Below are 27,823 nucleotides of genomic sequence, written 5' to 3'. Positions count from 1 at the left end.
AATGCTGAAGATGAAAGATGTGTGATAAAAGAGCTCTTGTAAACTGGCCTCATCCTACCATTGTCTAGTAACGCAGTGCAGGACTCCCACGGTGTTATTGGAGAGCTGGCAATGTACCAACTGTGTTGCATCACTTTCAGTTCACCTAAAATTAGCCATGTGTTTAGCCTTACCTAGAAGTGTGTAGTTTCATTAGTGTGCTCGCTTCAGCGATACACACTCTTAAACTAGTATTTATATGTCTATTCTTCCACGTCGTCTTCATTTGGACACGTTCGGTATACTCCAACTTCTTTCTACTTTTTCCTAGAAACTTCATTTAAACTTCAAAATGTTCTACCCATTGATACTTTTAAAAGAAACACAATTCAAACTTTGAACCTGTCTCCACTTTCTCTTTGTACTTACTGTTATATCAGTTCAATTTGTCATATTTTTCCAGTTTCTACAGTTTAAGTTTTATGCTCTTTTCATATTTTTAGATTGTTGTATGTTGTGTTCAAAATGTTCAAACCAAGAGTGCATAATGTCACACTCTAAGCTTCAACTCTTCAAAAACCTCTAATCTCTTTTTGGTCCCTCAATTTCCACACTTGATACAAAATGTATTCATTAAAACAAAGACAAATTTGTGTGTGTGATAAAGAGATACATGTGAAAGGTGTATCTCTTTGTGACAGCTAGTATAATTACATTCACATCTCAGTGTGACTATCAAATTAAACAGCAAAGACAATCACATTCAGACCAGTCTCTATCTGATATGACATTTAGTCACTGGTTGCAATAAGTTGAAAACTGTATATTCCACTTATAATGAATTGGACACTATTATCTTACTGTATAAGATAATATGCATCATATACCACCTAAATCATAGGGCATACATTTCACCAGTTTGCACAAATAAAATTCTTGTATCAGTTATTGTCATTGATAAAAAAAATCGTTTGGTACAACAGAAGTAACTAATCAAAACTGAAGAGTGAATTACAAAAATGTCTCCTTGACTAAACAGCTTGTTTAGATATGGCTGGACTCACTGTTACGATTCACAAGGGCGGACTCAAATGCAGACTTAGACACAGAAAGGTGAGTTAGAGAGGACTGTATTGTATAGTTCACCAGAGTTTTGATGGGACTGAGGGAAGGGAGCAAGAGGACGGAGACCAAGGGGTGAGAGGGGAGCCCTGGGTGGATGAGGTACGGCTGGGATCCAAGTCCGGAGGTATGTGTGGCTGTGTAACTGAGACCAAGCGAGGCAGATGAGCAGTGATCCTAAGCACAAATCCAAACACAAGTAAGCAAAGTAACAAGAATGATAGTCTAGGGGCAGAGGCCATGAACTACCACGTGGGTTGAAAACATTGATCTGGCGATGAGAGGAAGGAAGACCAGGGTTGATATACTGCGGCGCTTGATTAGTGGATGAGTTGCAGGTATGCGGCTTGGAGCACGTGTGTTGGGTGATGAGCCAGGAGCCCGTGGAGAGAGGGAGTGCCACGACCACAACACAGAGAAAAACAGACAGAGACAAAAGAGAAACTCTAAGGTTACGGCACACTCACTAAAAATATCTAAAGGTATGATGATTCAGCCCAGCAGCTACTAAGAGGACAAACTGGTCTGGTGAATGTTTTTCTATATTCTTGGCATCACTTTACATAATTTCTGGGTAATTTGAAACATTTGACAATCATGAGTGTGTGGATATGTTTAGCCAATCACAGATGTCTCAGTGGTATATGAACTATTAGCCTGTTGATTTATATAGCACTTTTCTACCTTAATGGACAAAGCGCTTTACAATGTTGCCTCTCATTCACCCATTCACACACACACCGATGGCGGCAGATTTGTCATGCAAGGTGCTGGCCTGCCCATCAGGAGCAACTCAGGGTTCAGTGTCTTGCTCAAGGACACTTGGACACGAGGAGCTGGGGATCGAAACACCAACACTGGGATTAATGGACGACCCGCTCTATATCCTGAGCCACAGCCGCCCCAAATGTTCCTTATTATTCATTGTGAAACTAAAAGTATTCTTTAGCATTCCTCTCACTTACTCACACACTCGTCTGACTGGCATTGCCCAATCATTGTTTGATTAATCATGTCAGGAGATCACGTCTGCTGCAGCATTTCATGCAAAAGCTGCCATTTCTTTTGTTGGAAGTGTATTGAAGCATCTGCATTGTTTCTCCACTCATTTATTCAGGGTTTTCCTTTAATTTGTCCCCCAGCTGTACGTACTGGCCTTTATGTGCGTTAAGTATAGCCCAACTGATACTGGATTTTTGAGGGCGATACCAATATCAATATTTGGGAGTTAAAAAACATCTGATAACGATACATCAGCCAGTAGTAATGTCAAACCTAGTTTGACATTTCTGTAGGCCTACTGCAATTTCTTTTTTTATTTTCAGAAAACAGCCAAATTAATCATCAGTAGAGATTAACAATCAGAAGAGATCACTGATTAGTTAAAAATTTCCCTGTTAGATTTTTCTTTCAGATAGCGAGTAAATCAGCTTCTGTATATAACAACAGTTCCTCCTTTTTATCTACCATCTTCTTTTTGAATTGTCAGTGCATCAGTAAAGATGAGAAAACACTGATTGCTAGATGTGAATGCATTCTTTTTAGTTTCATTTGCAGTCCAGTGATTATTTATTTGAATCTTAAATGAAAACTTTGTCTGTTTGTCTGAATACACACTCACTTTAGGTCAGTCTAATGTTTATTAAACTACGTTTAAGATTAAGCAAAAGGGCATATGCCACTAAATCCAACACAATGAATTAACTACGCACATTCGTAAACCTTGCAGCTCAGTAAAAAAAATAAAAGTAATCTGAATCAGATTAGTGAAATGAAGGTGTGTGAACTATAATGAGTCATCCCATCACCTGTGCAGCCAGTCACACCTGACCAGGAGCAGTGACTGCCTCAGCAGAGGAGCTCAGCATTAAAAGCACCTGCTTAAATGTACGTGATGCTGTCAAGAGAAAAACAGAAACAAAAAGAAAAATACCTCTGCCTTAATTGCACAATATCATTGCACTGTGAAGAGAGATGTAGACAGACTGGTTGATATAGAAGGTGTGTTATTGAATGTGTTATGAATACCATTTGACTGTTACAATTAAATGAAAAAGAAAGTGTGAAAAAGCTTTTATACACTAAAGTTTCTCATTTTAAGGAAAAACTGGTGGTAAACATTTACTAGCATTTCAATTGACATTCAACTGATACTTGAAATGAGACGAACAATCCTGCAAACTGAAAGCAGTTACCAAAATAAAACACACTTGAGCATTTTTACGACAGCAAACCATTCAGTTCTTATGGCTAGATTTAAAGAAATGTGGATGTTTGCAAAACAAGTTATTTACTCACCTGTTAATGCAACCATGTCAGTTAAAAACTCTTGAAAATGATTAGAGTGGGAATTGTGTAAAACATACTCTACAATGAAAAAATGCATATACACTACAATGATTGTGCTTAGGTTTCAGTTTCCTAACATTTGCAATAAGAACAGTATGTTCATCATCCACAAGTTATGTTTTGTTTTTGCAAATTGTGTATGCTGTATTGTTGAAAGAATTTTAAACAAGGTGTTGAGTATGAAATGCTTTCAGTGCTTACTATTTTCACTCAAACCAGTTTTGCAGCTATTGTTCTGAAACATGGTACTTGCTTGGCAGGATGGTCACCAGCCTGTTTGGCTGGCCTGTAAGTGTATATAAGGATGCTGCAGGCGGATGTGAGTGGCAGAGAATCTCAGGACAGAGGTGAGTTTGGGCATCATGGCTTCCACACTCGTGCTCCTGCTTCAACTGCTCCTGGTCTCACTGGCGTCTGCATCACATCACTTTGGGGGAACTGCGACCTACACCTACAAAGGAAGAAACCCTGATGGAACATTTAGGGTGAGAGATACAATATTTAATGATATGCAACATGCATTACAGATAATGTGTGAATGTGTTTTCCCTGTTATGTGACAGACATTTGTCATATTCTGGGAATAGCCTGTCTTATCACTTTATCATTATTATTGCTGTTATTATTTTATATGGGTTTGATTATTCTGATTCTGAACAGAACATTTTACATTAATTTCAGATGCAGTTTTTGCTATCTTTTCAATCTATTTACCTTGATTTTTTTATCCTTTTATTTTGTAAAGCATATTTGAGTACATTGAAAAAAGCTACATAAAATGTATTATTATTACTTTGCCATGGTTTTATCGATAAATATCTTCCTTTCTCAAACTGTAAAAATCCCTCTGATACTGATGTTGCTTGCAAGTCTTAGGAACCTAAAAACCTAAAAATAAATCATGTTATTTTTCATTTTGCTTGAGGGTTATTTTGTGCAACATGTACAGCAACTGTACATCCAAATTTCTTTACGTCTGAGAGTGAGAACTAAATGTGGGATAAATGTAAAATAATATGGATAGCTTTCGTGAAAACGCTCATTTGTTTTATTTTTGATTCCTGCTTTCATTCCTGCTGTTTCTCTCAGCTGTCGGCAGCAACCAGGGTGTCTACTGAAAGTTTAAATTATGCTCTGTGTTTTACATTTTAACTCCAAAAAGCTTAGTTGTTTCTCATAATCAAGACAAATTAGATATGTTACAGTAAACTTGTGTACACTCTAAATTTTCTAAATGTTGTAAAAACTAGTAACTTTCTTTGATTAATATATGCTTGTAAGATGTTTGGAAAAAAGAAGAATGCGGTGAGATTTCCTAATAGCTAAAAGGGTTGACTTCTAGCCTTGCTTTAACAACCAACAATGATTTACTTAATCTATACAGCATGTCTGACAATGCAGAAGGAACTGGCTGTCATCTCGAATACTTTTTATGAAATTGGATCTTTTGACTGTAATTTAGGCTGTGCTAGCTTTTTTTGTTGTATCTTATATTCTTTTACCATTATTATTGTTATCATTATGGTTTTCATTCTCATTTTCTTTACCTTATTCATCTCAAGATCCAAGGAGTGACTTCATTGACATATTGCAATATTATTGGTTTTATGATTTTTTTTAAAACTATGCATTTTTCAGTTAAGATATTGCCTTTAGCTACATTTGCTGTTGATAAAATGATCAAGACAGATAAACACCCTTCTGTCGTAATGTACGATCAGCAAACCCAAAGATGCAGAACACAGATAGATGGGTATAATTGAAAAAGTCAGTCTTTATTTGAACAACACGGAATCACTGGGAATGGGGTTTTTCTCCTGAGTGGTAAGTCTGGCGCCATCCTCAGCGGCCTTAGGGGAAACAGTGAAGATGCAGGAGCAGAGACTAGCGAAGCGTATACTAGCCCGGCTGTGGTAGAGCAATGCGTGGATCCGGACAGAAAGTGGAACCGTGGCGTGAAGCAGACGGAGATGTGTAGATTCAAACAGAGACTGGCTTCAGTTGCGAGACAAGAAATGTGGGGTGAACCCTCATGGAGCAGGGTAATTTGAGTCTAACGGCAGAGGGATTAATGATGCGATCAATGATGAAGAGACCAATGTAGCGGGGAGACAGTTTCTTGGATTCGGTCCGTAAGGGGATATTTTTGGAGGATAACCAAAGCCTCTGACCTGGTTCGTATGTGGGTACTAGAATCCGGTGTCGGTCCGCGATCTGGCGGTTCTTGTCTGCTGATCGGAGAAGTGCTACTCGAGTCTCACTCCATACTTTGTGGCAACGGCGGAGGTGATGTTGTATTGACGGAACCGCAAGCTCACTTTCCTGGGATGGGAACAGAGGAGGCTGGTACCCTAGACAAGACTCGAAGGGAGAGAGACCAGAAGCAGCACAGGTAAGTGAGTTGTGTGCATACTCTCGTTGAGAGATGGGTTGGAGGCAGCCACACAACGAAGGGCTGCCTTGAGGTCCTGGTTAGCCCTCTCTGTCTGACCGTTGTACTGAGGGTGAAATCCGATAGGAGAGGCTGATGGTTGCTTCCAGGGCTCGACAGAAGGTTCTCCAAACCTGATGAGATGGGGGCAGTCCGGTAACAAAATCCAGCGCTATATGGGACCATGGGTGACTGGGGACTAGGAGTGGTTGTAGCAACCCAGCTGGTGGCCGATGGGAGGATTTACCTTGAGCACAGATGGAACATGCGGCCACAAAGGCCCCGGTATCCGCCTCCATGGTGATCCACCAAAAGTGACGTAGAAGCAGGAAAAGTGTCCGAGTCATACCAGGGTGACAGACGAAGCGGGAGTTATGTGCCCACTGGAGCACCTGGGAGTGAGCTGAGTCCGGAACAAACAGGCGATTAGGAGGTCTGTCTCCAGGGTCAGGCTGGTCTCTCTGGTCCTCCCTTACCACGGACTCGACCTCCCATGTCAAGGTGGCCACCACGCAGGTGGGAGGGGAGGATGGCGTCAGGCCTGGGGTCATTGTCCAGAGAGAGGTTCTGACGGGATAATGCGTCAGGCTTAACGTTTCTTGATCCAGGACGGTAGGTGAGAGTAAAGTCAAAACGGCCAATGAGCAATGCCCAGCATGGCTGTCAGAGTTTAGGCTCTTGGCTGACTGGATGTACTCCACGTCATTCACCCATGCTTGGAAAACCGATGAGGCGTTGGTAAGTCCGAATGGCATGACCAAGTATTCAAAATGGCCCAAGAGTGTGTTGAAGGCTGTTTTCCACTCGTCCCCCTCCCGTATCCAGACCAAGTGATAGGCATTCCGGAGATCCAGCTTGGTGAAAATTGTAGCACCATGAAGGGGTTTGAAGTCTGAATTGATAAGTGGCAACGGGTATTTGTTTTTAACAGTGATCTGGTTGAGTCCTCTATAGTCAATGCATGGACGTAAAGTCTTGTCCTTCTTGGCCACAAAGAAAAAGCCCACCCCTGTTGGCGAGGAGGATGCCTGAATCAGACCTGCCTGTAGAAAGTCCTTAATGTAGGTCTCCATGGCCTCCCTTTCGGGCCAGGACAGGTTGTGGTGGCTAGACGGCAGAGGAGCTTCAGGGAGAAGTCGATGGGGCAATCATAGGGGCAGTGTGGTGGTAAGGACAGGGCCAAGTCTTTACTAAACACTTCTCTCAAGTCATGGTATTCTTCAGGAATCAAGGTTAGGTCCAGGGGTTCCGGGTTGGGTGGTGGCGTACTGACCTCTGGTGGAGACCGAACGGATTGCAGGCAAGTAGAGAGACGGTAGGGGCTCCAACTCGTGACCCTAGTAATCCAGTCGATGTGTGGATTGTGTTGACGCAGCCAGGGGAAGCCCAGAACTAGTGGTGTGTGAGGGGATGAGATGAGCTGGAAGTCGATCTTCTCGCTGTGATTGCTGGACAGTATCACTGACACAGGGATGGGCAATGGGTTACTTGGGCTAGGGGTCTGCAATCCAGAGCCTCTACCTTACGTGGCAGTCGCAGAGCCTCCGTGGGGAGACCAGCTTGTCGACCCAAGTCCACAATCATAAAGTAGGGGAAGCGATCCTCGTTGGTGGTAGAGGGTGGCCGGGATTTGCAGTCGAGGTGGTCCCTGATTATGGGGGTTGTCTTGTCTCACCAGAACCCCCACTGCTACTGTTGAGCCTAATTATTTTGACCTCACGGGACACGTACCCAGAAAGCGGCCCCAGCGGCCACAGTAGAGGCACTCCCCCGCAGCTCATTGGCGAGAGTGCTCAGCTGGCGTAAGGTGGGCTTGACCAAGTTGCATGAGTTCAATCTCAGAGATGACTGGGGGCTGTTGACATGGTCCCATGACTGGGGGCTGTTGACATGGTCCCGTGACCAGGGTTTGGTTCCCAGGTCTCGGGTGTGTAGGAGAGGTCGTGTTGCGTGAAGGTGAGGGGACAATTGGTGCGCTCCTGGCGTTGTTCGCGCATGCAGTTGTCCATTCTGATGCACAGCGAGATCAAGGCATCCAGGCCGGTGGGTTCATCCCGGGCAGCCAACTCGTCCTTTATCTGCTTATTCACTCCCTTTATGAACACACTGACAAGCGCCTTCTTGTTCCACCCAGAGTCTGCAGCTAGTGTGTGGAACTCAACGGAATAATCCGCCACACTACGGGCACACTGGCTAGTCCATAATAGTCGGCCTAATGCATTCCCACTGCCATCTGGATGGTCGAACACTGTTTTTATTTTTTCTAGGAATTCGGCCAAGGAAAGTGACGAGAGGGGTTGACTAGTGTGCGTCGCCTCTGCCCAGGCTAACGCTCTTCCCCGTAGTAGTCCCACAATGTAGTTTATTTTGGACTGGTCGGAGGCAGAAGATCAAGGAGCACTGCAGTAGAAACCCCCGACATCTGGTAACTTCTCCAGTGAAGGGGTCTGGGTCAGAAGCGTAGGAATCCTAGAGTGGTGGTGAGGACAGTGAAGTAGCCGGAGTGGCTGGTGGAGATGACGTCATCGGAACCGTAGCCGAGAGCTGGGTGGTTAGTCTGGATACTTGGTGAGTTAATTGCGTGATCTGGGTGACCATGGCCTGGTGCTGTCGGAAAGAGCCCGGAAAATCTGCTCATGCTGTCCAAGAAGGATTCCTTGGCTGGTTAGCGCTTGATGGAAAGGCGCTACTTCCGGGTTGGTGTCTGCTGGGTTGATGTTGGCTAGATCGTTCTGTAGTAATGTACGATCAGCGAACCCAAAGATGCAGAACATAGATAGATGGGTATAAATGACAAAGTCAATCTTTATTTGAACAACACGGAATCACTGGGAATGGGTTTTTCTCCTAAATGGTAAGTCCAGCGCTATCCTCAGCGGCCTCAGGGGAAACAGTGAAGATACAGGAGCAGAGACTGGTGAAGCGTATACTGGCCCGTGGATCCGGACAGGAAGCGGACCCTTGGCGTGAAGCAGACAGTGAAGTGTAGACCCGGACAGACAGTGGATCTGTGGCATGGAGTAGGCTGGGTCCGAGAGGTTATGGCTCGTGAGGTGTAGCTGGCAGAGTCAAGGAGTCAGCCGGCAAGGGCAGCGTTGCAGGAGAGACAGGTAGACAGGCAGGTAGGGATCCGGAAGGAGACGGGAGCTGTGATCACTGGCACAGGATAATTCTGAGGCAGAAGTAGATCAGGATTAAAAAACGAGGCAACTAGAAACACTTGCAAAGCTACATAACTTCTTTAAGTGAGAGGTCTTAACGTAGGGGTCGTACAAGTGTATGGAGACGATCTGGCGCTGGTGGTGTGGTTGAGCCTGGTATTTGAGCTGCGGAGACTGAGGAGTGATTGAAGTCAGGTGAGCCGGTGATCAGCAGCAGGCGGGAAACAAATGAGCCAGACCAGAAGACAGAAACACACACACACGGACACCTTGGAACGAGCAGAGGACACACAAGAAACACAAGGAGAGGAGAGCACACAGGAGCACGCAGGGATGGGGAGGATAGGGTGGCTGACTATGACACCTTCTTAAAATGGATAGCATTATAGAGTGATATTAACCGGTGTGTTTACAAAATATACAGAAATGCAATTTACTAAAATGTCCTTAGCTTCAGTAGAGCAACCATCTCTAACTGTACAATTGCTTAATTTGATCTTTTTCCACAGGTGGACCTTCGCAACAGGGCAACCTTCGATGGGTGTCAGCACTCCCACTACTGGTCTTGTTACAATGGCAACTGTGGCTATGATGCCAGAAATCAGAGAGGCATACTTGACAGAAGCACCAATGCACCACAATATAACAGCCAATGGTGTGAAACTGAAACAGTCAGTACAAGAAATGTCCCCAGTGACAGACCTTTTGAAATGAAGTAAGCTTTTTGGTTTATTTAAGTCATATTAATATTGTTGCTGCTGTTCTTAACATGTATTTATTGAGTAAAGTTTGTGGAGCATCATCTTATCCATCAATCCTGCTTAAACTCATTCAGTCGCATACAGTTGTATTTGCTGCTGTTCTGCTTCTCATAAAAGTAGCAGCTGTTAGATGCTGTATTTCATGAGTGTTGTTTCCACTCATACCAGTGCAGCTAGCTGTTGTTGGATCCCAACGCGTAACTCGGTTGTTTATTGGAGACTGCTGACTCATGTGGATTTGGGAACACGATCTGACACTGGAAAACCAAACCAATCACCAGACATTGCCATTCTACCTTTCCTACGGTAAGGCCCTTCAGTTAGCATGAAACAGTTAGGCTAACTTCTAAACATTTTGTTAAAGAACTTGTGGGAAATGTCCTACTTTGGCACCCACCAGTAGTACAAAAAGAAATTCCACTATGGCAGCCAGATAACCGTGCAAGTCTAAAAATACTGAAAACAAAAAACTGACTGCAACTATTGTTACTGGTATTGTTTCCCACAGTATGTCTACAAACAAAAGCATATGCTATCAAAATAATTTGGAAAATGCTATAATCACGTAAAAATGAGTGGCTTTAAATGAATTTTTTCATTGAATAATAATACGGGTGTTCATTTATTTTGACTACCTGCAGTGCTTGGGGCAAAACATGGATCTCTGAAAAGTTTTTTACCTGGAAGATTTTTTTCAGCCAAACAAACAATACAATAAACTAATGTTCTGCTTCTCTTTTCATTATGAATACAAATATTTGTAATTCTGCATTTATTGCACGTACCATGTTTTGAAACCACTACCAGCATGTCACTGGCTTTATATTACTTCTTGCATTTGCTGTTTTACATGTCTAGCTATCCAGATTCACGTGTTTGTAATTCTGCTAAATTGATCCTTTTGCATAAAGGATCCTTGGCACAAGACTTTTACTAACTCGTGTTAATGTGTCTATTCAAGAGTTCCTCAGAACTGCCCACGGACATACAAGCTGATGTCCTTTGATCCTGATGGTGACAAAGTTCGATGCAGATATGGAAATATCATAGGTACAGAGTGCAGCTCGTGCAGCCAACCTTTAGGCTTCCACTTGGATCAGGTTAGTTGAAAAATCTATTTCCTAATACCTTGTACAATACGGGATTAATGCTTTGCCTCACTTAACGATTAACTGTTCACATTGTTAGGGCTCTTGCACATTACACTACCAAAACTCCTATGCCGACCCCAGCGTTTATGGATTTGAGATGGTGGTGGAGGACTTCCCGCGAGGGCACATCTCTCTGGCTTACACTGACGGATCCCAGTCCTCCAGGGCTCCACTGACTGAGAGGAGAAGGAGACAAGCGACAACCACAACCACAACCACAGCACCGTGGTGGTGGTGGTACAGTACAACTACAGCACCAACCACAACTTCAGCACCATGGTGGTGGTACAGTACAACTACAGCACCAACCACAACCACAGCACCAACCACAAACCCATGGTGGTGGTGGTGGTATAGTCCAACTACAACTGCCGCACCATACACAACCACAGCACCAACCACACCCGATACAACAACAACCACAGCACCGTGGTGGTGGTGGTACAGTACAACTACAGCACCAACCACAACCACACCCGGCACAACTACAACCACAGCACCAACCACAACCACAGCACTATGGTGGTGGTGGGATAGTACAACTACAGCACAAACCACAACCACAGCACCATGGTGGTGGTGGTTCAGTACAACCCCAGCACCAACCACAACCACACCCGGTACAACTACAACCACAGCACCAACCACAACCACAGCACCATGGTGGTGGTGGGATAGTACAACTACAGCACAAACCACAACCACAGCAACAACCACACCCGGTACAACTACAACCACAGCACCAACCACAACCGCAGCAACAACCACACCCGGTACAACTACAACCACAGCACCAACCACAACCACAGCACCATGGTGGTGGTGGGATAGTACAACTACAGCACAAACCACAACCACAGCACCATGGTGGTGGTGGTACAGTACAACTACAGCACCAACCACAACCGCAGCAACAACCACACCCGGTACAACTACAACCACAGCAACAACCACACCCAGTACAACTACAACCACAGCACCAACCACAACCACAGCACCATGGTGGTGGTGGGATAGTACAACTACAGCACAAACCACAACTGCAGCAACAACCACTCTCGGTACAACTACAACCACAGCACCAACCACAACCACAGCAACAACCACACCCGGTACAACTACAACCACAGCACCAACCACAACCACAGCACCATGGTGGTGGTGGGATAGTACAACTACAGCACAAACCACAACTGCAGTAACAACCACTCTCGGTACAACTACAACCACAGCACCAACCACAACCACAGCAACAACCACACCCGGTACAACTACAACCACAGCACCAACCACAACCACAGCACCATGGTGGTGGTGGGATAGTACAACTACAGCACAAACCACAACCACAGCACCATGGTGGTGGCATAGTACAACTACAGCACAAACCACAACCACAGCACCATGGTGGTGGTGGTACAGTACAACCACAGCACCAACCACAACCCCATGGTGGTGGTGGTACAGTACAACTACAACTGCAGCACCAACCACAACTGCAGCAACAACCACACCCAGTACAACTACAACCACAGCACCAACCACAACCACAGCACCAACCACAACCCCATGGTGGTGGTGGCATAGTACAACTACTCAAGAAACTACAACTACCCCACCGTACGATAGCACCCCGAGACACCTGCATGCCACCACTCCTCCTCTCAGTAAACTACCTTTGCATTTCTCTTTACTTGGTAAGTCCGGTTTTACTATTACATTTTAATGAGCCAATCCACACTTAATCACACTGAGCAAAAAGCCTGCTGCTGCACTGCTCTCACTCGGTTGAAACTTTCATGCATGTTGCAACTCACAAAACCTTTGTGTGTTTAAGAATTATATAGATTTTTAACATTATTTATTCAGTTAACTATTGTCTGTAAGTTTTGTTTCCCACCATGAAGGTCTCTGCCCTGTGAAAATCATGTCTCTCCAAAACATCAAGTGTTCATGTGCTAAAAAAACAGTCCTATTTTCAGATTTGTGACGATACATTTTTCATATAAACAAATGGGGTTTAAAAGGATTATCTAGCCTAAGAAATAAGAACATTTTCTCAACTTCTGAAGGAACACTTAATCTTTAATTTTATCTGAAAATGTTTAAATAATTACATTTGGAGATACTTAGTTTTCACTGGACAATGACTCTGCACACTGCAGAAAATTGTGGTGGGTAAATAATGATTCCTTTATTTTACTTATTTAGTGGCCTAAGTTTAGTCAACACCCTTTTTTTTGTTTTAACTCCAGTGGACCCACCTGTTCCCTCATGTCAGGAGGGACACTACTTGCCTAAGTTTGTGCACCCAACACCTGAAAATGGAGCACGCATCCAAGCAGAGGTCAACAAAGAAATGGAGATCAGAGTCAAAGCACAAGCTACATACTCAACGTAAGTGAGATCCAACGTGATCAATGCGGCAGCAAAACATTCTCATCATTTCAGCAAGTAAGATAACATCAGCAATAACGAGGAAATGTCTGGTTTCTTTGTTTTGTTTTACAGAATACAGGATATCATCATCAGTGGGCCACTGAATATCAGCAAGCACAGGACCACACATGACGAGTTTGTCATTAGGTGGACGCCTACTCCAGATGACCTGGGAGATCATTACCCCATCTGCTTTGCTGTCGAGTCAGTGACAGGGTGAGCCTTGGCTTCGTTTTCTTTATGACAGAATTAGTATGTGTGATGTGAACCTTGATGTAACTTTTTACACATTTTGCAGGTCCGCTGTACCCACTGTTCAAATCACACAGCCTTACCATTACCACCCCAACCCATCTTCACAGTAAGTAACATTCCTCTGTGTTTAGAAAAATATATCTCTAAGCAACAAGGTCGAGCGCACTGCTCATGTTGTAACTGAGCCTGAAAGATGAAAATTAAGAAACTTATGAACAAATAAGGAACCTATCAAGCTGCCAAGATTGACAAGAATTCACAATTATTAAACAATGAACAAATAGATTACAAGTCCCCCCCCCCCCGGAAAATCTGATTATAGTTACCTAACATATACACTTTTGTCGGTAATTAGGAGACAAAAAACACCAAACAGTAATGAGTTTAACAATGACAAATCAGCCTAACTGAATGAATAACAGGCATTACACCCCTCAGTTAAAGTGCTAAATCAGCGTTCACTGATGCTTTTCAGGTCTGGCATCTATCAGTCCGAGATGAGGTGTGTTCTGCTGGACATCGGGAAGGAGAAAGGTGAGTCTAATGTCAACATTTTGTAGTGTAACTACAACTGTAATAGTGTGTATTTTCATCAACTATATCGCATGCTAGATGCTATGTTCAAATGCCAAATATTGGCTGCATGGCTGGGGTACATTACAGAACAAATTTAAAGCTCCAAGACGTGAACTTTTGTGTACTGTGTTTGGGTAGACCTTGCTACCAAACCACCAAGGTTCTTATTCATATTGACTAAAACAAGCACAACTGTAAAGAAATGTCACTTTCTTGTTGGTGTCAACACAACTTAAAGGGGCCCTGTGGAGTTTCCTTGTAAACAAACAAGTCATGTTTACATTCAGTGTTAATCACCAAAATGCACTGTGTGTATCATTGAGATCAAACAAACATGTTGAGTGAACTTCCTTCATCATAAAACATTTGCAAAGCCAATTTTTAAGTATTTTGAATCCAGCATTGTTTACATCCATGTCTACTAGCTAGCAGTCTTCTTCTTCCCTCTCTTTGTTGGCGCATTGCTGCATTTCTTGAGGCATTACTGCCACCTGTAGATCAGTGGAATAGTGTGACACCATTAGGACTGTGTATCGCGTCACCTGCGTCCAGGCATGCGTGCAAGTGCGTCCTCGAGTGTGTGCGCAAGATTAAACAAAATGGGGACCCGCTCATAGAAAAACAGCTCCACAGCCCTACTAGAGGGTCCACAGGAAACCTCTAAAGTTGCTTTAAGCAATTTATAAGCTGAATGCTTATAAGTAATTTCTGACCACTAGAGGGCAGAAAGACTCCAAAACATAGAGCTGATATACTATCAGACATAAACATAGGCCTGAATCACTGATCAGATTATCAGGTTGATGTCGTCATGGTTATCCTGGTAATTAACACCTGCCTACTTACAGATCCTACTTACAGTAGACAAATAGCAACATTAGCATACAACATATATCAATATAAAATCATGCATGAATTATGACAAACTGTAGTCAGTCAAGGGTTTTTATTACTCTTTAGGCATAACATTTTTTGAAACTTCTTTTTTTGCATTTTTCAAGCTGTTTTTCACAGCATGCATTTGTGTTTTCAACTGTATTTGAAAAAACAATGAATAAAATGATATATTATGTAAAAAAACTATAGAATAATTGATATTTTTAATGGTGGTAAACTAACAAGTTCATATATTTTATTGTTCAATGCAATGCAAAAGCATATATATGGTTTTTTTATATAAATGTAAATATAACTTTTACTCACTTAATGGAACTAATCTGCACAAAATATTGTTTTGTTACAAAAACTGCAAGTTACATTCTAATAACATAAGTCAATTGATTTACAGCCAAAAAGTTTCAGCAGATAAAGCATTTTCAAGAACAACAAAGTTGCAGTAATAGTATGAATTGTACTATTGAATTGTACCCTGCCCTCAGGAAGACTCCTCCCTGAGGGCAGGGCCTAAGCAACACAGAGTAGCTTAAATTTCTGAGTTCTCAGACCATTTTACACAACTGAGAATGACTTCCGGATGGGAGCCGAAACGTCTTGATTCTGAAAACAGAAAACGTGTCCAGATGACTACGACTGAAACCTTTTCTACGATGGAACACTCCTGGACGAATGAGGGACTACACCATCTTGTATGAATTGTAGTTGAACTATAACCATCAATGCTTGATGTTCAATTTAGTGGACAGATGATTAATCCTGATTTCCTCCCAATATAAAATCAATACTTGGAAATTTTAACAATTATATTACTCCTAAGTTGTTTCTTGAGGTTACCAAATTTTATTTACCTGCGAGGGTCTCCTACTATAGAAGGACTGGCAAGATATTCCTGAGCTGCTCAGCGTTTCTGGCCATCCGTCGGCCATTTTGGTTTTGAGAAATTTGCGTTGCACTTCCAACAGCTGGCCAATGGGTGGCGATGTTTGGGATGACACATTAGTGTCCACTGTGGTGGCTGAGTGCAACTATACCATCAAAGCCCATGCATATGCAAGGAAATGGTTTTTGAATAGTTGCGAGAAAGGGTTGAATATATTCTGCATTAAGCAATATATTCATGTCAGAAATATTGCTGAATGTAGGTTTTATCAAGCAATATTTTTTGCACAGTTTTCAGCATAATGTGTATATATTTTTTTAATGCTTTAAATCTAAATCTCTTGCTCTAGTTAAATCCAATGTGATCTGCACTCAGTCTTCAATGACAGTAGAGGTTGATAAAACTTCATTCTCTGGACTCCATGAGGATCATTTGCGGCTCAATGACCCCACCAACACCGCCTGCAGCCTCCAGACACACTCCAACAGCACCCACATCATCGCTGTCATCCCCCTAAACGCTTGTGGCACTCAGATCGAGGTAAGGCAGGGTCATTTGCTTCATTACCCACTGTGCTCTTCCCTCAGTTATTGCTGTTGCTTTTCCTTTTCATTAGCAGTATGAGGACTGAATACATAACCTTTAACTCCGCAGGAGGATGATGACAACCTGATTTTCAAGAATGAAATCACCACGGTCGACAACACCGAAGACCTGATCACCAGGAAACATCTGCTGGAAGTGCAATTCTACTGTCAGTACCCCAAACGGGGAAACCTGACACTGGGCTTCACAGCACACAGGAAGAACGTCAAAGTGTGGGAGAGAGGCTTCGGCACGTTCACGTACCAGTTTGAGTTCTATCCTAACGACGAATTCCAAACCATGATTGATCCAAATTCATACCCTCTGGAGTATGATATAGGGAACAGGATTTACATGCAGCTAGAGGCCACCTCTTCAGTCAACAACACCGAGCTGTTTGTGGAGTCCTGCAGAGCTGCACCATATGACAATCCAAACTACAGTCCAACCTACTCCATCATTGAAAATGGGTAGGCATGAGTACACCCCCTACTGGCAACAAAGTGACATAACGTATTTGTAAAGATTTGTTGTTTGCTTGTATATGAGAGGTTTGCGACTAAATTGCCCGACTCTAAATTGCCCATAGGTGTGAAGGAGAGCGAATGTGAATGGTTGTCTGTCTGTCACCCAATGTTTGCTGACATTTCTCCATCCATCTACACATTTGTAGACAGTGGATGGATAGATGTAGATTAAATGTCTCACTGTCTTCCACCTGTGTGTTTCACCTTGTAGATGATTATCTCCCCTTATCTTAAAGGCTCACCTACACAATATGACAGGATGTAAAAGTCAATGCTTCACTTACTTTTCCTTATCATGTAAATACCTTCAATAGAATAACACCTCTGCCTCTATTATGGCATCCATTAGGTCACTAAACTGGACATTGATCATTAACATCTCTGCCATAATTGAATAATTGTGCAATATTCTGTGTACTACTCCTGTGCAATATTAGTTTTCCCATGTTAGTTTTTCTTATTTATTGTTATTGATATTATATACCTCTATTACTCTCGACAGTACATGCACCTCTGCTTATTACTTATTTTGTTACATTGTATTATACTGTACTATCATCATCAACCGGTAAACCCACTTGATACATGACACTTAGTTTATCTTATACTTATACCGACCTGATACTTAATTTATTTTCTGACCTGTTTTATAGTGTATCTTATTGTTTGCTAGTACTTTCTCCTGTGTGCACTGACGTAAAGGCAAGCTACTGTAACAAAGAGTTTCCCTACGGGGATCAATAAAGTATGATTCTGATTTTAAGGCATAGAGCTACAGAGGCAACATTTCTTATGATGTGTTTGTTTTTTGCTGACTAGGTGTAAAGTGGACTCGACTGTTGAAATCTATTCTCCCGCCCACAAGACACAATTCCAGTTCAGCATGGAGGCCTTCAAGTTCATCGGCTTGCATGACCAGGTGAAGAATAGACTGTGGTTAGACTGGAGCAAGTGCCTGTAAATGTTTCAATGAATAGGTCCAATTCAGAAATTGCTTTTTTTTAGTAAGTGTTATCTAATGCACACTTGGTGGGGTGGACAGGTGCTTAGGAATATTCAGTAATGTGAAAAAAGGTTGAATTCCCACAGACAGCACTAACTTTATTAGAGGCACAATGTTTCAGTCATGGACACATCTTTATACTAAAGCCACTCAAAATGGGGAACCAAATCTCTGAACATGTCGTATGCACGATCTTCGAACCCCAAAAAATGCAGAATACCGAGAAGTCTCTGTAATCCAAAACACACTTTATTCGTAATAAAGTCGAATGGTGAATGAGCAGTGTAGACAGATGACGACAGGCAAGGTGAAGCTGGCTAGAGAAGCAGGCAGACAGGCAGACAGGAATCCAGGAAACCACAGGAGCGGCGATCACCAGCACCGGGTAATGCCTTAGGCAGAGCAAAAACAGACAGGATCAAAAACACGAAGGAAAAACACACTTGCAAAAAGTACTTAGCTTTAGCGAGAGCCTAGACGTAGTTGTCGTACAATGTACGGGGACGATCTAGCGTCGGAGTAGTGGAAAAGCCTGGTATATAAGCTGTGAAGACTGATGAGTAGATAGGAGACAGGTGTGCTGGTGATCAGCCGCAGGTGGGAGGTTCCTAGAGCCAGGCAGGTAACATACACACACACACACACACACACACACACATACATATCCAAAGACAAGTAGGGGACCCACAAGACACACCAGGAAGGGGAACACAACAGAGAACACAGTGCTGGAGAGGAAAAGGTGGCAGACTACCACAGAACACCTGATTTGTATTTTACAATTTCTGACATGTGTTGTTTGTCTCATTTTAAGGGTATTTTGTTAAAATAATGTTTTTATGTGGTAACTGTCTCGGTTGTTTGAGAATCGGCTCAGGTCTTTTGAGGTTTGGTTCCCCGTTTTGATTGGCTGTTACAACCTGTGGCTTCAGAATAAAGATGCTGTTGTTTCACATTGTGAATTTGATGCCTGCCGATCATGACTGAAACATTGTATCTCTAACAAACAGCTGTGACAGTGTGAATTCAACCTATTTTTGTTTCCCAAGTTTTAAAAATGAACACAGGTGGAATCGAGGATTAGGTGGAACAGCACAAAGTGGAGCAGAGGTTTGATCTTGCATGTGGGATCTGACTACAACTCTGCTATTTGTCCACTAGCAGACACAACGGTATGTCTGCCGATATAATGACACCATGTCCTGTTGTATTCAGGTGTACATCAGCTGTTCAGTCCTGATGTGTGAAGCAGGGGACCCCAACACCAGGTGCTCACAGGGATGCATCAACTCCCCATGGCCAGCCGGTCACCACCATCACCACCGAAAGAGAGAGGCTGTCACCCAGAGTTCAAGGCACCTTGTTTCCCAGGGTCCTCTGCGCATAAGGAGGTCAGCTGAGAGCACCGGAAGCCCAGGTATAGTACAGGGAGTGTTTTCTTAACAGCACAATTACCTTGTTTGAGTCCCAGTTAGACTTCGGACAAGATCTAATTCAAATTGTGCTTCTCTTTTCTCCAGTGATGAACCTGAATCTGAACCTGGTATTCATCGCTGGTTGTCTTCTTGCAGCTGTTGGCATGATCAGTGCAGTGGCCATGTACAAAGCCAAAGTGTCAAGGGTCAAATACCAACCTTTGCCTGCGTTTGAAAATTAAGACAGCAGCGTGTGCAGAATACCAATTCTGTATTCATTACATTTGAATATCTAAAGTTATTTTGATTATTTTTGCTATCAGATATTGCATGTTCATGTATGAATTTTTCATTTTAGAAATGTCTACAGCAAGTTTTATATTAAACACTGAAAGGATGATCAGCTACTACTACTGCAGCAGCTGGATGATTGTTCACTTGTGGTGTTTACCGTTGTGGTTCTATTATTACGTATCACACTATGATTTAAAACAAGTATCTTGATTGATGTGAGTTGTCCTATTCAATCATAATCATTCCTAAGTCAAATACCATAATTACACATCAGAAGCCCTTTATGGCTAGTCAGTTTTGATACACTTGCTTAATGGATCAATAAAAACATATATTCTCTTACATGTTTGCTTTTGTCCAGTTTAATTCTTCTCCTCTCTTACACATATGCGCATACACACACATTTGTTTCACTATCCCCATGGGGGACAGTCATCGACATAATGCTTTCCCTAGCCCCTTACCCTAACCTTAACCATCACAACTAAGTGCCTAATCTTAACCCTTACCCTAACCCTAAGCCTAACCTAATCGTAACCTGTACCCTAAAGCCAAGTCTTAACCCTCAAAAAGCTGTCTCTACCCATTGGGACCTCAATTTTTGTCCCCACGGTGACACAAGTCCCCATGGGTTAGTGTTCATTCAGGTTAAAGTCCCCACCGGGATATAAGAACATAAAACACACAACTGCAATAATCCATATGCAATGTAAACTATAAAAATATACAAAATAAATAGTCACATTTCTAAGTATTTCTGTCTGATGTAAGGCAGAGGTATCTAAACGTAACACTAAAACTATCGAAAGTGGTACATTAACTCTGACGCTCCAAGCATGTAGCCTACTGATTAGAGTCATCACCAAACCTCCATTCACAAGCTGCAATCCTGAAGCAAAAGCCAACTTTGAGTTCCATGAAACGACAAATCAACAACAGACAATGCTTTCTGCCATTGTACAGCATGGCCACCATGGTAATTAGGGCTGCGACTATTACCTTCATTATCAATTAATCTGTCGATTATTTTCTCAATTAATTGAGTGGTCTATTATATATATGTCAGAAAATTGTGAAAAATGCCCATCTAAAGCTCAAGGTGACGTCTTCAAATTGCTTGTTTTGTCTGATCAACAGTCAAAAACAGTCAGATTGTCTGACTTTTCAACAATTATAACGGCAGTCGATAACAGTTCATAAAATCCAAGTACCCCCAATTTAACCCCCATAAAAAGTGATTAAATTATTTTTATATTATCATTTTTTACATTTGTATTGATTGCATCACGTTAACTGGGTTTACATGTTTCAGTATCTTCTCCACTATGGAGTCCTTTATCAAGAAATTTGGTGTAAAAATATGGAGTCCTTTATTTATGTCATTTTTTGTTGGCTGAAAAGTGAAATTGAAATATCCAAAAATCCTGGAATCAGAAAATAAAGCACACACCAAGTGTACGTTTTTAGTTGTAGACCCCCCCCCCCCCAAAAGAAAAAAAAACCACAAAGGACATGCATACTCAATATTTTTCAGGATGCATACATGTATTGCGATTACATTAAACTACCTTCAGACTACCTTTCTTGCAACCTCTGTAAAATTTTGTCAAAATGCTGTATTTATAATGTTTTACATTCCCTACTAAACATCATTTCAGTTATTAAAAAAAGTGTAATTTTATTATCCTGGTGAAACATCACATTATTGTACATTCTGCATTATAAATACACGTCCTGTTGCGTTGATAGACCACAAGGTGGCGCAATTATTCTCTTTATTGTGACACCAGAACGTCTCGTTTTATAAGCAATTTCATCTGCAACAGCTGAATGTAGGTCACTCAGTAAAATGGTTAAATTAGTTTTAGTGCTAAACTTAATATATGATTTGTAATAAAGACGTTTGATCAATCCCTACTCCCGCATATTTTGTTTAGTGTCATTTATAGATTTATAGGGCTGAATTAACGCGTCCCCCCCCCAATTATTTCAACGTTAATCCAAAGGGCAATTTTGTTATCACTCACATTATACTGTGTTTTTATTATTTTTTATTGGTTGTTGAAAGAAACTTATTGTAGGTGGATATCTACAATGCAATAAATACACAAAATGCAACATCAAACTATTACAACATGTTTAGCAGGTTGTTATATGTTTATGCTGATTTATATGTCGTTTCACTGGAATATATTAGACTACATTACATACCTACATAATATTTTATTGCATTTGATTGTATAGAGGCAGCCGCCCTTTTGACATTCCAGCCGTATGTTAAAAAATAAAAAAAGGCATGTTGGATACAAACATCGTGCTTTCAGTTTGTAATTTTCGCTTTGTGGATGTACCTGAGTGCAGACTCGGATCCCTGCAGGAACTGAAAGTGCCGCTGCATTTCCCTTTCCTCCTGTTGCCAACCTGGGAAGCGCTCTCTTCCCGTGGACTACCAGGCTAACGAAAAGGGCTAGCTGCAGAGAGCCCACCATTGGCTGTCCCGACTGCCGAGGCTGGCAGGCAGTGGCGACCGGGAAGGACCGGACCGACGGACCTTTTTGGAGGAAATACCGAGAGAACACCAGGAACTGGGACGGAAACGAAGGGAATATAAGTTTTAATTTACGGTTTGGATTTCCCAGACGGACCAAAACGTCGCTAACGTTCAATGTTAGCTGGAAGTTTTTTTTTGAGTCGATCAGTGATGTGGTGACGCGACTCCGCCGAATCGACGGGAAGCTAACGTTAGCTGAAGCGCTAACGTTACTTGATAGATTAATCATTTCAGCATAGCTTTATAGACTTATTTCAGGATTTTTAAAACTCGTTTTTAGTATTTTCGATAATGTAAGATACATAGTTGTGAGATATTGTATCATGTTGTCTACTTTTATACGAAATAGAGCTTATCTCTAGATAAGTAGCTGACGTTATCTTAGCTAAGTTAGTATATGAAACTAGCAAGCGTTAGCTACCTAGCTGGCTAGTAGCTAACGTTGGCTAGCCGTCGACTTTAAACTGACTTCAAGCCAAAGAACTCTGCTTCAAATTAGCTAACGCTAGCAAGGCTACAACTGTTTCCACGTCACCTAACTGTATCATCACATGTCTACCTGTTATGAAATGTTATTTTCGGTTAGCTGAACTTTATTTTCGAGGATGGCCATTTGTTTTGAAAAGCAAAGATAGGCACTTTACTTCCAAATCCAGATATGCAATCATCGAATCACCAGCTTACTTAATGCTAGCTTGCTAACGTTGAGTTAGCCGGCCAAACTTGGAAAACTGCCCCCCTGCTCACTTTATGTGGGTTTCGCTTTGAGGCCTTTAGGAAATTATCCCTTTTTTTTACACCTCGGAGACCCTTTTCATAGCCTTAATGCATCCCAGCCTCGGAATGGAATTTATATGCTCTGAATGACTCTGGATATTCGTGAAGCTTGACACGATTGTAACATACAATTGGACTACCTGGACTTTGTTGACGTTTACTTGGCATCATAAAATAACCTGAATTACAAAGGCATTTGGAATAACGTTTTTCTTCAAAGGTGAGATATAGACGCACGTGAACACTAACCAACCTAAAGCCCAAAGTTATACTTTTGTGATTAGAAGAACCATATTTTCAGATGTGTGTGTGACTGCATCACAGTGGATAACGCTGATTGAACAGTACATGTACCTCAGATTTTGGCTGCTCCATGATCCTACTGTATTCTCCATTAAGAGAACTGTAATTGTAGAATACCACAAGGTCAAACTTATCTATAGTTAATATTTGATTAGTTTTATACTTCCAAGTGTAATTATAATTGCGCAAATTGCATCTTAAATGAGTCGCAAGTGCTGATGCCCTCAGTCTTCTGTCATTCCCGATTTGCTTCTCAGTTATCCCTGTATCATCTTTGTCTCATGTAAAGTAATACTCCAAAATTACTCCTACGTAAAATAAGTGGTTAAAGAGGTTTAAAGTGTAAGTCTATTTAAGTGTCCTGCCTTCAGATCGTGGTTTGTCATCTTTACTTTTTGATGTCTGTGCTAAATTACACTGGACCCACCATCTGTCACTCCATCTCATGGATGCTGAGTGACCCTCCCCCCCATAAACATTATTGAGCCTGAGTGGCTTGACCTGGATATAGAGCGTTGGCTTTGTATTTTGCTTCTGATAAATTAGGTTAAGTTTGACTCCTTCCACCAGAAATAGCGTTTATCATCTGAAACATGCTATTTCTAATTGTTAATTAAGGATGGCAGGTTGATTTTTGTCTGGTTAATTCACATGTAACAGGTATGGTCCAGCTCTTGAACACAGTTGTTGGAAGATACAGTTGAGTGTTGGTGCACTGAACCGAACACAGTGGTTTCTGAAAGCAAATGGCTTTTGGCATCTAAGGCGATGCAAAGAAAAAGATGAAGGGGTAGCTCTGGCTGCCACTAAGTTCCTACTCGACTTGTTCCAATTTGTAAATTGTTGTTCCTTGTAGGTATGGTAAATCCAGCTCACATGATTCTTGGCGTTTTGTCTAGCAGTATGTCTACAGGACCTAAGCTCTTTGGTGTGGAGAGTGGCTCTAATTCCCCAGACCTTCCTGCCCAGCTGTTGTTGGATGCAACATTAGTCAACAAGCTTCGGACAACACAGCTTTCTTAGTTGCCTGTGATTGAATTAACGCTCTCTGTTCTTTTCTGAACAGTATCAATGTTGGTTAACTTGACTGTTTACTCTGGGCAAGTATATTCCAATAGTTGTTAACCATTAGTAACAATCGGTAAGCAGGTTCAGCTGATAGGCTCCGTTATTCCTTCTGCTTAGTCAATAAGCTGTAATGGCCTTGTCTTCTGTTTTATCTCAAATCTGCCAAGAGGGGGTCTGCTTTAGATCATGAACAATTTTTAGCCAATTTTAAAACCACTTGAATTTACAATAAAGCCTCAGTTTTTCACACTGCTGTTTGCGCTATATTTATATCGATAGTTTTGGAGCAAGAATGTGTAACTTTGTTCCCACAAAATATTGTCATTATTTTTTCTCCTCTTATAACACGTTTTCTGGTGTACATTGGTATGGCTTTTGAGGAGGAGAATTAATGAAAACCTATGTCCCAATTCTGGCTATGGCAGACATTAGGGAATCCCAACTAATACAAACTGAACTCCCCTTGGACAGGAGTAATATTTTAGAGTCACATTAATTTGTGCTCTGACTTTTACATAAGAAGGGATTTGTGGGAAATGTTTTGGTTTATTGAGCATAAATTGCAGGAGATGTCGGTGAAAAGTGGTCTTTTGGTTGTGAGATTAGACCCTTTTGCTACCACCCAACTACAGCGGATGTATTTGGGTGGCAGCAAACTACAGCCGCTGTAAAATTTTATTTGTGGCTCTCAAAGCACTGAGAAATTACATATGAAAATTTTAATGGTAAAGCGTCCTTCAGAAAGAAGATCTGGGTTAGGCAGGATAATCCATTGACCTCGCTGTGAAGAGATTTCAATATTTTCACAGTTTTTGCTGAATATTATTGCCAGGGAAGCATTGGGTGAACTGACCCTTAAAGTGCTCCTGTAGGAGAGGATTTATCTATTGCAATAGACCTTTTTCACAGCAGACATTTTGACACGTCAGAGCAGGAAAAACGAAAGTGTAATCAATAACATTAATAACAACTGCATTCCATTTAGATTAGCCATTTCCAGGGCCCTCCTCTCGTGCATCCTGGTTTACTGGAAAGTCTTGCTGGGACACTTACATGGAACTGAACCATCGTTAATGTCATTAATTCCACCTATCTATGCAATTCAGATATCTTAATACTGAAATGCTGCAGTTCACCATGTCTGTGCTGACAGCTCTATACTTTTCCCTATCTCTTCTTGACCTCATGATTCTCGTCTTCCTTCTAACTCCAAACTGTTTCTTCTCCCGCTGTCTCCTTCGGCCCTACTCTGTCCTGTCCCAACCATGGTTGTAGATGATGTGCGAGGTGATGCCCACCATCAGTGAGGCCGAAGGGCCCGGCGGGGGAGGCGGCAGTGGTCGTCGAGGCTCTGGCTCCCCGTTGCAGTCGGACTCAGAGGGTCACTTTGAGTCGCTGATGGTGTCCATGCTGGAAGAGAGGGATCGACTTCTTGACACTCTGAGGGAGACTCAGGAGAATCTGGGCTTGACTCAGGGCAAACTGCACGAAGTTAGCCATGAGAGGGACTCACTGCAGAGACAACTTAACACTGCTTTGCCACAGGTAAGTGAGAGAGAGCTTTTTCATTTTTCACAGAAAACCCAGCTGTAGAGTTGGATCATGATATGATGATGTATACTGTGAGATGATAGAGACTTGTAAGCTGCAGCAGCTGCCTTGGACTAAGCTGTCCTACAAAACTAAAATACCTAGGGTCAGATCTCACATGGTAAAGGTCAAGAATCACATTTTAGTGTCTGTGAAAAATACCAGTGCCGTGCAGAACACCCTACCTGCATGGCTCCATGCTGCGCGGTCAGCCAAAGTGTCAGTCTCACTTCTGGATGACAGCTCTTACAGATCTTTGGCTCCCACAGTAGAGAAAGTGATACCAGAGTCTGGTATGGTTTTGGGAGTTGTATTGCAAGGTGTAATGTGGTGTGCATAAAGGCAAATTAGGGCCACCGTGGTATGCTATAAGGCATTTTACGGTTTTATTAAAACTTTTTAAATGAGCAGAGTTAATTTTTCAGTAGTAGTCTAGTTTAATAAATAACACAATGACCGATCGCAGTCATTTTCAGAGTGTAAACTTAAAATGAGTCAAGAAGATGAAAGAAACTGTGAAAATGAAGAATACTACATCTGCTGTCAAAGTATTTTTGTTTTAACAATGATGAGTGAAAACAGATACGTAAAGTGACACATTATTGCAGTGTACTTTGAAAAATGCAAAAACTTTGCAATGTTGCTTTTTCAAATATATTTCAGCCCCACTGTGCATATAATTAATATGCAATAAGCGCATTAAAAAATATTGTTGCAGTAGCTGTGCTTCTTTTTCTACTATTGGCATAATGTGGAGGGAATCGTGATCCCGGCTTTGTTTGCAGGTCTCTGTTATATTAATGACTCATGTTTCTACCCTCCATGGTCTTTATATTTAAAACAAAAGGATCAGGTTTCCAGTTTTTAAATGATGCATAAGAGGCTGGTAATCAGTTGAGCATTGTTGTAGTTTTGGTTGAATATGCATCCAGAATATTATTTTCAGGGTTTGACTTACATTTTATTAAAATGAGTGAGGGAACCGTGAGGCGTGCAGACTGTGACAGATCACAGTGCTGAAAGCAGAGAGGTCTGTAGACTGTGAGGGACCACTGCATATAGAAAGCAGAGCAGATTTCACAGTGCTCTAACTGATAGTATCCCAACTTTCATAGCACATCAGATGGTAAGAACTGATTTTTGACACACTTGTGGGATGCCATGGCCTTTATGGTAAATGGTAAACAACCTTCCCATTGGTGGACGACCCGCTCGACCACTAAGCCACAGTCGTTTATTTGCAGTTCTGTGTTGTACAACCAGGAGAACTCCATCCAAAGTCAAAACATTCAGACACTGTTTGGACTCTGATTCATTCAGTTGACACTTAATGTAGTGCAGTATAAATATATGGAGATAAACATGTAAAAGTAAAGCGTTCACTAGCATTCACACAAACTATTGTGTTTATGGATGTTGAATTGATGGCAGCATTGCTTGATGGCAAGCTTAAGTCATGTCTGTATACTATGTAAAGTAATAGTCAGAAGCTACCAGACTTACACTGCACAATCAAACTGTCATCATTATTAATTATTTCTCAAATGTTCATACATACAATTAACACTAAGGTTGCCCGTTTGTTGACCAAGAACAGATTGATAAATTTAAATTGTTAAAATACATAAAAAGTACCCAAAAACAGTAATTTACCAAACCTCGTAAGCTATAGACAATGAATCAAGGGTTTATTCAGGCTAAAAAGCTAA

General features: G+C 41.8%; 2 protein-coding genes across 24 annotated transcripts in view; both read left to right on the top strand.

Moving 5' to 3' along the window:
• Positions 1-3,772: 3,772 nt before the first annotated feature.
• LOC122881795 (mucin-3A-like) lies at positions 3,773-20,167 on the top strand. 6 transcript variants are annotated; one of them, XM_044208448.1, is made up of 16 exons: positions 3,774-3,935; positions 9,552-9,757; positions 9,972-10,109; positions 10,765-10,903; positions 10,992-11,855; positions 12,378-12,418; positions 12,470-12,651; positions 13,210-13,351; positions 13,466-13,609; positions 13,692-13,754; positions 14,124-14,182; positions 16,351-16,541; positions 16,656-17,056; positions 17,933-18,032; positions 19,332-19,533; positions 19,637-20,167. In XM_044208448.1, the coding sequence occupies exons 1-16, from the start codon at positions 3,813-3,815 to the stop codon at positions 19,771-19,773; spliced, it is 3,132 nt and encodes a 1,043-aa protein (XP_044064383.1). In that variant the 5' UTR covers positions 3,774-3,812; the 3' UTR covers positions 19,774-20,167. The 6 variants fall into 6 exon arrangements, with proteins under 6 accessions (XP_044064365.1, XP_044064360.1, XP_044064352.1 ...); XM_044208457.1 differs by having other exon boundaries at positions 12,378-12,428; positions 12,486-12,651; XM_044208430.1 differs by having other exon boundaries at positions 3,773-3,935; positions 10,992-11,617; positions 11,771-12,651.
• A 2,099-nt stretch (positions 20,168-22,266) lies between these two features.
• The window catches only part of ppfia1 (PTPRF interacting protein alpha 1), a 42,729-nt gene continuing 37,172 nt past the window's right edge, over positions 22,267-27,823 (top strand). For all 18 annotated transcript variants that reach the window (XM_044208330.1, XM_044208390.1, XM_044208406.1 and 15 more), the window contains exons 1-2: positions 22,267-23,373; positions 25,800-26,069. In XM_044208330.1, coding sequence (XP_044064265.1) covers positions 25,800-26,069 — 270 coding nt within the window. In that variant the 5' untranslated portion in view covers positions 22,267-23,373. The remainder of the gene's footprint in view (positions 23,374-25,799; positions 26,070-27,823) is intronic.

The sequence above is a fragment of the Siniperca chuatsi genome, linkage group LG1 (genome assembly GCF_020085105.1).
Source record: "Siniperca chuatsi isolate FFG_IHB_CAS linkage group LG1, ASM2008510v1, whole genome shotgun sequence".
Taxonomy (NCBI): Eukaryota; Metazoa; Chordata; class Actinopteri; order Centrarchiformes; family Sinipercidae; genus Siniperca; species Siniperca chuatsi.
Note: the sequence above shows the minus strand (reverse complement) of the source record. Positions and strands in the feature narration are given on the sequence as shown.